This window comes from Formica exsecta, unplaced genomic scaffold (assembly GCF_003651465.1).
Source record: "Formica exsecta isolate Colony F162 unplaced genomic scaffold, ASM365146v1 scaffold363, whole genome shotgun sequence".
In the NCBI taxonomy this organism is placed as follows: domain Eukaryota; kingdom Metazoa; phylum Arthropoda; class Insecta; order Hymenoptera; family Formicidae; genus Formica; species Formica exsecta.
In genome coordinates, this window is record NW_021850877.1 from 824,143 (window position 1) to 836,952 (window position 12,810).

Consider the following 12,810-nt stretch of genomic DNA (forward strand, 5'->3'; position numbering starts at 1 on the left):
TTTTTTTATAGTCTGTAGTTGTTAGTATTGCAACGTAACCAGAGGTTATTGCCCTAACATCAGCGTCGAGGCCTTCAACTTGGGATGTGCCGACGACATTCTGACAAGCGCGATAGAAACCAGTTGAAGAGGTGGAAAAGCGAAGAGCTGGAAAGACCGGCCGGGCTTTTATAATAATTTTCACCTCGGCAAAGAATGACTTTTTCGAATTATTTTTATATGTAATCACGAAAGCACTCGTGCAATTATCTCTCTTTATACATAATTTTTTTATCTTTCTCGTTTCATTTCACAATTTTTCATGCGTTCTCTATTTTTCTATCTGTAGATTCTAATTTTGCTAATCTATTTTCTCAATCAATCATTATTCATTAGATTCATCGTTCTCTTCTTGAATATTTAATTGTTATTTTTCTTATCTAAAATATATCTATATAAATATCTCTTTAACTCTATTAATAAAATTATAGATAAATAGAGAGAAAGAGTTCTGGAATTGATAACATAACGGATGCATCATTCCGCGGGGTAAAAGCACGTCGAAACTATCAGTGAATGTCAATAACACATCGACGGCGTGCGTGGATTGCCACCGACGCAACATCTCTCCCGCAATTCGTCTCGCGTTCCACGTGGCGACTTGACATTATGAATTCAAACCATAAATTACATACCTTTGATCAAGTAGTGATCGTGTTTCTCTTCTCGAACATATACATGGCAATTCACTTCTCTCTCTCTCTCTCTCTCTCTCTCACGATTCTTAGTGTACTGTCGCTGAACTTTCTTCGAAAGCGCGTTAAGATTACTGCGCAACGCACGATAAATTTTATTTTATTCCTTTACGTTTTCCTTAGCACACATTTTATCACGGGCATCCTACTTGTTCCTTATCAGATTCCATGCGTGCAACCGTATATTATATTATTATATAGCACCGCGTGCTTGAGACCGGTATTCGGAATGCAGACCGAAAGTTACGAAAACAAACATATCAATCTTCGTTAAGATATATGTAATTTTTAAGAAAATATTTTTTTTATATTACATATTTTCTTAATGGATATATGTTTCATGTATTAAGAGTATTACACAAGAGTTACTAGAGGAAAATGCATAGCCACAGTTATGATTTCACCCTATCCATTATCTGACAGGAAAATTGATCTGCGAAATACGCTGAATTTTTTATTAATACAGTAATAAAGTTATTAATGAGCGCTGAGACTAGCTCGATTGATATACGTTTCACATTCTGTCGGAGAGATATTCACGCTTTCATAACCGGCTGGTTCCTTGCTGCCGACGCATTACTCCTTTCGTTGGAATGAGCGATTGACAATGAAGGGGCGATGTAGGAAGAGAGGAAAAAGTTTCAGTCGACGAGAGCCATACAAGAACGCGCGTGAAAGCGAACCGCACGTTGTTGCTCACAGAACGACGCGGCAATCGGCGTCGAGATAAGTAGAACAATCACACATAATCATATGCAATTTATCAGAGAAAGTGGGCTAATACGAACTGCGTGGAGTGATATCTAACACCTTTGTTTCTCGCGGAGATTTAGAGTCTCGATTTGAGGAAACGCGAACATACGCGTTACAAAAGAGAGAAAGAAAGAGAGAGAGAGAGGAAGAGCCTACTTACTAACTAGCGTGGCTTGGCTTGGCGGAAGTAATAAAGAAGTTTAAGTGTTTCTTTTCTACAAGTACGTTTAACCTTTATGTTCTAGCATACACACACACACACACACACACACACACACACACACACACATAGTGTATATCGACGTCTACACGCGATACACGCGCCTAAGCTACGCTTACTTTCTTCCGACCTTCCGACACCCGGGGTATCATGAACTCAGTACGTTATTAATCGTCATCAGCGTCGTTGAACAGTTAGATTCAAATATGTCGATGTTGCACTGAGATACGTTTCGCATACTTGTTTCACATTTATCTAATTTACATTTTCTACATAGAGCCTACTTACTAACTAGCGTGGCTTGGCTTGGCGGAAGTAATAAAGAAGTTTAAATGTTTCTTTTGTACAAGTACGTTTAACCTTTATGTTCTAGCACACACACACACACACACACACACATAGTGTATATCGACATCTACACGCGATACACGCGCCTAAGCTACGCTTACTTTCTTCCGACTCGATCTTACCCGGGGTATCATGAACTCAGTACGTTATTAATCGTCATCAGCGTCGTTGAACAGTTAGATTCAAATATGTCGATGTTGCACTGAGATACGTTTCGCATACTTGTTTCACATTTATCTAATTTACATTTTCTACATAGCTGCATGTATATATCTGTATCAGGATTTATAGAATCTAGGCAAGGAGATAAAATATTAAGATAGAAATCTACACCGATCGCGATCTGTCAATTTCTCTTTCTTTTTAATTTAAGATAGTAACAGACGCGTGACAAATTTATGTTTCAGGTACTCCAACGAGACATTAAGGCGCACGGACGTATTGTCAGTTCGGTTGTCAAATTAGGAGATAAAGTTTTCACGCAACAACAGGAGCAGAAGCAACAGCAAAAGCAGCAACATCAATTTTCGCAGCCTTTACAGATAGCAAGATCATTGGAACGACGTTGGCATCAACTGTTTCTATTGTCCTTGGAATGGCAGTATCACATTGAAACCCTCGTATCTCGTATAAGAAATAAGGTAAGCCATCTGTATTTTTTATTTTTCACAAAAAGATGTACCTCATCTATGATCGTGAATAATTGAAGTGATTAAACGATATACTTATATATGAAAATATTATTTTTTTTTTTTTCAAAAATCATTATTTTATTATTACATGGCGCGAATGCGAAAAAAACACATGAAAAATATTAAGTTTTCAAATTATAATTTTAACTATGATTCAAACTATGATTTTAATTTATTTCAGATTGCGCTATGCAATCTAAGATGGCAATATCATGTTACAAAAAGCAATATATTTGAAATGTGAAAGTGCGCTTCTAATTAAAATATAGATTACTGTCTTCGTTCTATCACTTTGAATTAAATTTGTCAGTATTCTGCTCCTCGGTTGTTAATCCCGCTGTGCTGGCTGCGGTAATTAAACTCAAACTTGTGAGAAACTATGTCAGACAAGATCGATCGACGGGGATGAGCGAATAGGCGGGAAGTAAAGTGTGGGCAAGCAATAACTTACTAGTGATTGTGCAATTGACGAAGATGCCTCACAATTGATGACAATTAAGAATAGTATATTGAGTGTCTGCTGCTATATGGTTCCGTTTTATCCGACGCACAAAGAGAAAGAAAGCCTTAAGCAAAACTATATTCTAAATGCAACTTACTGCGGAAGTAGGCACTCCTTTACATGAACAACTTCTTTTATGAAATTTAATGGTTTATGCATCGAAGTAAAAATTACTTATTGTACGATTTTAATAACAGAAATGGAAATTTTAACGTGAGTTTGTGAATAATTTGATGAATTTGTGTTATGAAATAGATAGAATTTAAAAGGCTTATTCGAGATTGATTCACATTATAAGACAAAATATTCTCTTGTAATATGTAAACGTATTCATTTTACATTAAATCTGCAATGCAAGATAAAGACGGGGAACGCCTGTGATTTTTAGATTTATCAAAAAGAACATTTTGTCAGTCGCGCGTTGTGTGTGTACGTCGCTATCTATCCTTACTTGATAGTGTAAACAAATACTTATTTTAGTTTATGACACGACAGTTTAAATACAGAGACCATAGATCTCTGCACTTTTACAACTTCAAATATGCGTAATTTTTCCATTGGAGATATAACGTCTATGAAATTTTCTTTTTTAAATCCCCCTGCCTTATGTTTGTTTAAATAAAATTTTATCAAGAGGTTTTCTCCTACGAATCCATCCTTATCCAGTTATCTCTCGTTGAAAGCGGACATAGAAATTTGAACAAAGTATCTCAGTAAAGCATTAGGTGACTACAACTCTCTCTCATCAATTCCAATCACGTCGTATGACGCAGCAGCGCTGATAGTGAGCGATAACTCTATTAATACAAGATAAGTGTTGTACGTAGCAACGCGCATATAATATATTCGACGTTTTCGGTGATGACGAAAACTGATTACAGATATAAATTGATAACATAAATTTATGCAGAGAACCGCTGTTATATTACATTATCGCTTAGTATCGAGTAAAAGGGATTCGGCTGTTTATTGTTTCAGAACGCCGCGTCTTGCAGTAGCGACAGCGACGAGGGACCTGTCACGAAACAGCCTCGTCTCAGCCGCGGACGATCGCGTGGCTCCGGAACGGAATCGCCGGGACAGTCTGTTCGCTCGAGGCGTACGGGACGCGCGAAGCGCGTTGCCGAACACAACTCGGGTTCCGAGTACTTCGATCATCATTCAGTCTCCGGAGCGAGGACCGACCCGTCCGACAGCGACGCCTCTTCCGAGAACCGATCCGTTGGCGAAGGATCGTATTTCGAGGTATGTCACTTTATCGGGCATAGACGGATCCTCTCGCTCGGCAGTTTGCTTTGATTCGTCGACCTTTTGGGACGAGTGAACCGAGCATCCCGCTAACTTTGCACGAAATCCATTATTTACGAATTGGAAAGGTTCCCTATTATTGTCACAGAATACTGTCGTGACCGCATAGCGAGGAGCCATGTCGTTATAGAAATATAAATAAGGTTTATGCGGCGAGTGAATCACGCAAGTAACGGGAGTCATACTTATGTTCCGATTGTAAAATAATCTGAGAAAGATAAGATTGACTTAATCACGCAAAAAAAATATCGGTATAAATAAGGTTTAGATATAAATTTAAATCAACCAAGTCTCTCATCCTTTCCATCTCGCAGCTTTCGTAGTATTCGCTGCAAAATATCGCGTGTCAAAACCTTTCGCTTTTGCATCTCTTGTAAAAAATTGTTAGACAGGAAACAGCTCGTTTAGATTATATTCCAAGAATCGGCAGCTACTATTGTTCTCCATATTGCTGTCATGAAACATGACTATTAAGTCATTGACCCGGTTTTCGAACGCTGCGCGAATCTCGATTCACGCGTCGAGATGTTAACTCTACTCCCTGCTGACATATTCTTTCGATGATGGGCGCAGCTTGCTCTAATTAATTCTTACCGTTATATAATGCTACGATAGCTCGGAATTTGCGTTAGCGTTTAATCAACCTCGATGAACGCATTCTTACCAAGTAAGTAAGAGAGTCGCGAATTACTCTTCCTCCCTGAAATCTCACAATTGCACGAGTTAAACTAAACGTCGTCTTAGCTTTACGAAAGATAAGAGTGCTTCATGTTACTACCACTTTACATTGTGTAGGCTAGAGTAGAGCGCGTTATCCGAATGTGCTAAGTGGACAAAGTATCGCATAGAAGGCTTGCGAAAAACGGCTTCTGTAAAACGAATCGGGCACGCATATACAGTAAGAAGGCTGTGCACCATGGTAGACGGTGATCCTGACAAAAAATAGCGGTCGACTATGTGACAAAAACCACGGTATCCGTGTCGGGCGACCGAGATCTTGTGAAAGACCTTCGAGAACAGTACCTCTTAAATCATAGATATTTTGATGCACGAAGAATTGTATCTTTCACTCACTACACCATATATATCGACATTGTGTAGTGTTCGAAATTGAAACTGATTTAAAATATTCAGAGATAACTTCTGCTATCAATTTTTGTAAGCTATTTAGTAAAACGATGCAAATCAGCAGTTTTAAGAAGGATCACGTTGATTATAAATATCTAAATATCTTACTCGATAATTAATCGCTTATTGCGCGAGAATTTTTTGATATTCAGATGTGCGAAGATAGAACGCGCGATACAGTATGCGATGCTCGCATTAATAAAATATTAATAACAATATCGACTATGCTTTTTCTTACGATGTGCAGGATGAATTATGTCAGCTGTGTGTGATGGACACAAAGTCTGACGAACCGGCAAAACAAGAAGCCACTAGTTCCATTACGTCTACCGCGGGGGATCAAGGGGAGGAAGGTGACGTCGAGGACAACGGAGTGAGCGTCAACGATATGCCGCCTACACCGGATACTGTACCGATAACAACATCGACAGCGGCGATGCAGGAGTCATGCGATGAAATCGACGCGGCGGGTACCGTGCAAGTCAAAAGTACAGAAAAATCCAATAAGGGTTTGCGGACGAAGACCGAGCTTGTGAAACGTTGTGGCGCAACAGAAGTTGCTGCCTCGTTCAACATGTGAGTCGCATTGTTTATCCTTCTCACGCTTATTTCGCAAACTCGAACGATAAATCATAATTGTTCCAAAATTGATTGCCTGTCAGCTCTTTAACATTCATTTTTGCCATGCTAGCATAAGTTTCATGGTTATAATCTCGATGCTTTTAATAAACTGCTAAAGTATTATCCATATATATATATATATTCAATACTAGATTGTTTTCTGATGTTTAGGTCCGATAGAAAATCAAAGAACTGTGCTACCTTTTATTTTAAACATCTGGATACCGATTCCGAGGTGGATTGTAGTCAACCAATCCAGGAATCGTCAAACACAGTGGACGATTCCTCCGAGGAGGAGTGGACTTATACTTCTACTCGTCAAAATAATTCGTTTATCATTTCGGAGCAGCGCAGGACGAACGTTGTGGTCCGTCTAGATTTTGACGAAAGTCCACGGATAGCTATGTCAGAAAATATGCATTTTATATCGGCGAAAAATGCAAAACAACGAGACAACGAGAGAGAAATGTCTGCAGAACGTATGCATGATCATGATGCTCAACAAAAAGATAGCGATGATGAAAGGAAGAATGATAAGTCAAGTATCCAAAAATTAATTAAAGAAGTGGAAAACTTGATTGGTGAAGAGCGACATACAGCCTCGCGCAGCTTTTCGCAATTAGTATTCGAGGAGAAGAACATAACGAATAATCATCGAGCTAAATATGCGCGCGTAAAGGAATGGTTAAAGTTGAACGCGTCGAGAAGTTACGAGGGCAGATCACAGGTAAATTAAATTAGATCGATAAACTTCTAGAAAAACAGAACACAATGAACAGTGTTCTTTTAGATTGAATTAAATATTTTATTTGGTATATAAATCTTGTGCGTAAAATTGTGTGTTTATATTTTTGATACTATTGTTATTTTTAATAATATGTTGGTATTTATGTAAAAAATGTATTGCGCGAATTTTACACATAAGGATACACCAAATAATAGAATGTACGATACATTCATAATTACGGTACGTATATATTACAGCCATTAGATAGTTGCGATGCCAGCGGTGAATATACAACGGAGGAATCCGATGGAGAAAGACAATCGATATCGTCGGACGATTTACAGAGCAGCGTCGCGACCTATCGTCGATTCGAAGGCGCTCTCGAGTGTATATCGCAGTCCCCTTCACAAGAGATACTCTATAATTTTCAGAAAACGCCTGTTAACGAAGTACCCCCCGACGAGAACACGCCTAAAGTCGTAATGCGGTCTAAACAAAAAGTGAAAGGATCGAGACCATGGAGCGTTTCTTGTATCTCTCAAATCGGAAATAATCCTAATTTAGCTCAGATAAACGATCCTTTTTTACCATTCTCTATATCCGAGACTGCGCTTCATCAGTTAGTCACAACTCCGCCTACCAAATCTGTATCCTTGGATGCTACGTAAGTATATTGTCTTTTAATAATCTTCGTTTTCGGTTTTCCTTATTTTTTTAAATCAGCTTTTATATTAATTATTGACTAATTAATTTTTTCTGAAATAAAGGATATATTAAATATATTATCAAATATATTTATATTGCAGAGGAACACGGAAATCATTTAATTCCACATCTACTTTGTTAGAAGAGTCTCTTATATGCCCTGATGATCGTGTAGTTAGAAATATTTCATTTCGCAGAAAGAAAAATAGATTGCGTAAAAAGACTTTGGTAAGAGAAATTAGATTACGATATAAAAAGTATTGATATGAAATTGTTTATTAAATCATGTTAAATGTGTCTTTCTCTTCGAACTATTTTATAGATCACGTCAAATAAATATATCAAATTATCAACTTATATTCATTTAGGGTCGTAAGAGCGAATCTAGTTCGGAAAGCGTGCATGTCAATCATCATTCGGCGGGTAGCGATGGCAGCTCGAATCAGCAACGCTCGTCTCGTAAAATGTATCTAAATCGCACAATGCATACAGTTCCAAAAGAAAACTGCCACAGTCGTTCGACGACTCTTGTTAAATCCGGGTCTTTCTCGGGCTGTACTGTTTATCAACAATTACATGCAGAAACGGCGCTTGCTAATAATTCTACGCCGCTCAGGTTACTTTGTTGCAAGCCAATTGCTTCCACATCAGAGATTGAAAGCGAAGATCATAATTATGCTCAAGGACATCTCGCTTCCGATAACAATATGTTGAATAACGCGTTGAATAGCAAAGAACTAACCAGTCAGCAGTTAAATGTAGACAGTGATGTAGAGATGAACAGTCTTGGTAACAATTCATTATACGAACAGGCTTGGGATAATTACCAGGTGATACAAAAAATTGCATAGCATTTTTAATAAATGCTTATAAAGGATTGCTCTATATTATCAATTTGTTGATTTACAGGAGAAGTATATGAGTGAAGCTTACAGTGAACCATTAGATGTAGAGATGGCTCGACGATTATTGGATTTTGGAGATGATTATCGAAATTTTCTCGATAGTCAGTCAGAATGCGCATCCAGTATAAGCGCCATTCCTAAGATTCGCACATATCATGTAGGTCCTGTACTATTATTCTTTCTCGATCAAGTATCCATATTCTTCCTATAAAAAGGCCAATGTTGCGAAAAAAAAAGTTACATAATTAATTAAATAATAATACATTAATAATTTTTATGTACCTATATGATATTCGAATATTGTGCCATTTTTTATTATGTTTATTGATAGAAATATACATTCATAAAACATCTTAGATCATTACTGCTTAGATCACAGTCACGATAAATAAACTTTTCAAGCAATATAGAAGTGTTTTATTTTTTCATAATATGATTATTAATTGTATGCAAGTTTTGAGATATCTTATCCAATTATGATATAAATTGTAATATAAGTATATTAACTTTCTGATTTATATGAATTGTGATTTCTCTCTTCTAAAGTTGCTTTTGAAGCTGATTACATTGATAAATCTTAAAATAAAGACATATAATAGAAATATATATTATCGATAAATAATCAAAAATTAATATTAGAAAAAAAGGATCAAAAGAAAGATAAATCATTTGCATAACGTCAATGTTAATATGATGGCTTGTGCATTTATGTATGGTATATATGTTGATTGTATCTATATAATATTTTGTGTATTTCACGAGAGAGAGAAAGAGAAAGAGGAAACATCATGTGCGTTATGTAATCAATAATACTCATGCAAATTCTAATCGTTTTTTAGGAAATTGGCGATAGTACGGAAGAGAGTGATAGTGATGAAGAAAATTTACGAAAAATCGTAGAGAATTTACAATCACAGCTTATACTTGCTGAAAATGCTTTTGTAAGATCCAATGGCGTGATTCCTGCAGAACTCGTACGTATTTTGTTACTAATGTTTGCAATAGAATGTCCCCCTGTATGCATATCAAATTATAGATGCTTTTGGAGTCTGGTTTTTGCTTTATCCCTTACTCGTTTTATTCGTTATTTTGTTTCATTATGTAGGTAGTAATTGTATTAGGTCGCCCGTATCATAAATACTGTTACGCATATATGAATATATAAAACATAGTTTAAGTTTATCCTATAATATTATATTTCCTCTCCTATTATTAGTAGCGTATATCATATGCTGTTGGATTAGATTCCAAACTACTTTTTTAGTATAATTTTCATTAGTTATACTTAAAAAACAAAAAAATCTTGTGTTGTGAGATGAATAAGATTTATATGTATATCTCTATATTTCGATTCTATAATTTGTTATATATTAAAATTAGCAATTCTTTAATTTATTATATATTAAGGTTTGCAGTTTTATCAAAGTTTTTATTTATTTTTTCTTTAAAGGAAAAATTGAGATTATCATAATAATTATCTTTCCCGTAAAATCTTCAAAACCATTTCTTTATTATTTTTTATTATTCTCTTTTTCTTCTATTATAAAGATTCTATGTAGTAAGTGTCATTAAATCGTGCACTATTATTTTCGGGTAAACTGTCATGATTGCTTAATTGTAATTGCTAAAACGCGCAAGCTATTTTTTATTATTATATATATTAGCTACGATAATAAAATAATGTAATAAATTGATTAATAAAAATGCACTACTTTATGTTCGATTTATGTCATGATATGTCATGACATGTCATGATAATGGCAGACATAGTAGTTAATCGAGTTTACCTTTCTATCTCTAATAGGCCGAAATGGAGTCTGCGTGTAAAGAAAACTTAGGGTGTTTGCAGACTGTAATGGACTCGCAGAACGGATACTTGCGAAATGAAAAATATTCGAAACAAGTTCGCGGTGAGTACGATCAGTTAATTAATTTTATATCGTTCCTGTATATAATTATTGCTTTGTACTTGTTACTTTGGCCTGAAGGAACTTACTCTATTGCTTATTTTTTCTGATAGAATACGAGATAAAAACTGTCTTTAGCCATTTTTATATTATTGCATGTTAATACACATATAGCACAAAGCTGTTTTTGTACAAAGAGGCGTGAAACATACGATTACATTATTTCATCGTATCTGATTTTTATCTTATATTATCAGTATAATCGTCTTTATTTTTTCGAACGGGCAGATAGATAGCGAAAATTAGAGTGTGCGCAATTTTATTGTGTAAAAATTTTACGATTCTGTTTTATGAATCTACTAAAAAAGTAACTATATTCTTCTGTGCTAAAATTACTTGTAATCTACTATCATCGTGAAACCGGCGCTCTAATTCTATCATTATTGTTCGTGTGCACGACTCGTCGAATATTTAATTAGAAAAAACTTAGAAAAAAGAAAAGCATGAATTCGGTTTTAATATTGTTTATTTTATATATATTTATTTTATTTTACATATATATTTATTTCTCTTATTATTTATGTAATAAATATCTTTAAATAAATCTGTTTATTAGCATGTATCATAAAAATAATAGCATGTGTAATATTTTCTATATTATTTTAATGCGTTTTGCGTTTATTACGATTGTAATTATTATTCAATAAATACGCCGTTTTCAGCATTATACTCTAACTTTGCAGATTTATATATATTTGTTTTAAATAGAAGTAAAAGAAATATTATCAAAATTATAAAAGAAAGCAAAAGAATTACACTAAAAAGAATATTATGCGAGACAATGAGATATATATAATAAGAATTAAATATTATCCTTTCATATATATAAATGCGTATTTCCAATATTATATCTATTAATAAAAATTAACTGACGCAAAATATTTATCATAATTAGGATAGGTTGTATAACGCACAATTACGCACATCTGTAATGCAAAAATTTAGATTGACGTTAAAAAGAAAAAACACTATATACTTTCTAGCCAACGTAGTTCGAATATAAACATATCCGGAGACAAGAGAAAGTAGAAAATATCTATACTTTCAAAGTCACATTCGCATTATATATATAAATAAATCGCCTCGCAGTATTATCCATTACAGACACATCGTCGTTAGTAGTAATATATTCGCTAAAAACTTTCGATTATCTCTCGGATCAGTGTCAAGTTAAGAAGATTAATGACAAATTTATTTCAATCGTACATTTAATTAAATCTCCAACAACACGTGCATGTGGGTGCCAAGGTGCGTGTAGGTGGACACGCATTCTCGCGATTGTGGTATTCGAGAGAGTCTCTCATGTCTTATATAAACTAAACGACTCTCCCCTATTATTAGAGAGTGTATAAAAACGCGAATCCCGCGCTACCGCGAGCGCATCTCGCTATTCATTCGCGCCCGCTCGCTCTCGTATCGCGGTTGACTTCAGGCGTCACGTGGGATCGCAGTGCTCGCGCCCGCGAACGCGAATGTCGTCACAGTGTTTCGATGCGCTCGGATCAGATCGGACGTTACCGAACGTTCGCTCGTCGTAGTGTTTTATCGAGCTCGCGTCGCGATCGCGATTTCCATAAAAAAGAAGGATACCGCGCATTCCGGAGGATCGACGTATCCGAGAGCCCGTTACCTTGAGTTCTTCGCTCCGACAACATTACTGACTCTAATGCTCGCGCAAAGGGAGAAGATAGCCTCGAGCGATTTGCGTACGTATCTACTGCTTCCGTCACGATTGTCTCATTATTATTGCGCGCTCGCGCAGTTAGTTTTGTATCGTAATTAATCATGAACAATATTTATCCTTCGCGTCGATCGATATTTGAAGTTTATTTTACAGCGTGTCATATTATTCGTGGCGAATGTTCGTTACCGAACACGTTCGCCCCGAGCGACATATTCAAAGTTCTTTTTCTAATACAATTGCCGCCATGTTTACGCCAAACGAAATAACGGTTTCTGTATCGCTTTGGACAGTTTTCGTACGAAAATTCCTTTTATGATTCCTTGTCATAACACTGAAGGATTTGTACTGGTATTTCATAGGCAATATATGCTGAATATTGCGAAATTACAAACGGCACGTATCCAAAAACAACGGAAATGCCGTTAATGCGGAAACATTGATTATATATACAAACGAAATTCACGTAAATATTTAAAATTTTACACACACACACACACACATATATATATATATATA

General features: G+C 35.7%; 1 protein-coding gene across 1 annotated transcript in view; it reads left to right on the forward strand.

Moving 5' to 3' along the window:
• Positions 1-12,810, forward strand: part of LOC115238946 — a 48,514-nt gene that overhangs the window by 15,281 nt on the left and 20,423 nt on the right. The window contains exons 8-17 of the mRNA XM_029813177.1: positions 2,463-2,696; positions 4,228-4,494; positions 5,933-6,261; positions 6,478-7,033; positions 7,291-7,697; positions 7,840-7,966; positions 8,107-8,568; positions 8,648-8,800; positions 9,483-9,617; positions 10,448-10,553. Coding sequence (XP_029669037.1) covers positions 2,463-2,696; positions 4,228-4,494; positions 5,933-6,261; positions 6,478-7,033; positions 7,291-7,697; positions 7,840-7,966; positions 8,107-8,568; positions 8,648-8,800; positions 9,483-9,617; positions 10,448-10,553 — 2,776 coding nt within the window. The remainder of the gene's footprint in view (positions 1-2,462; positions 2,697-4,227; positions 4,495-5,932; positions 6,262-6,477; positions 7,034-7,290; positions 7,698-7,839; positions 7,967-8,106; positions 8,569-8,647; positions 8,801-9,482; positions 9,618-10,447; positions 10,554-12,810) is intronic.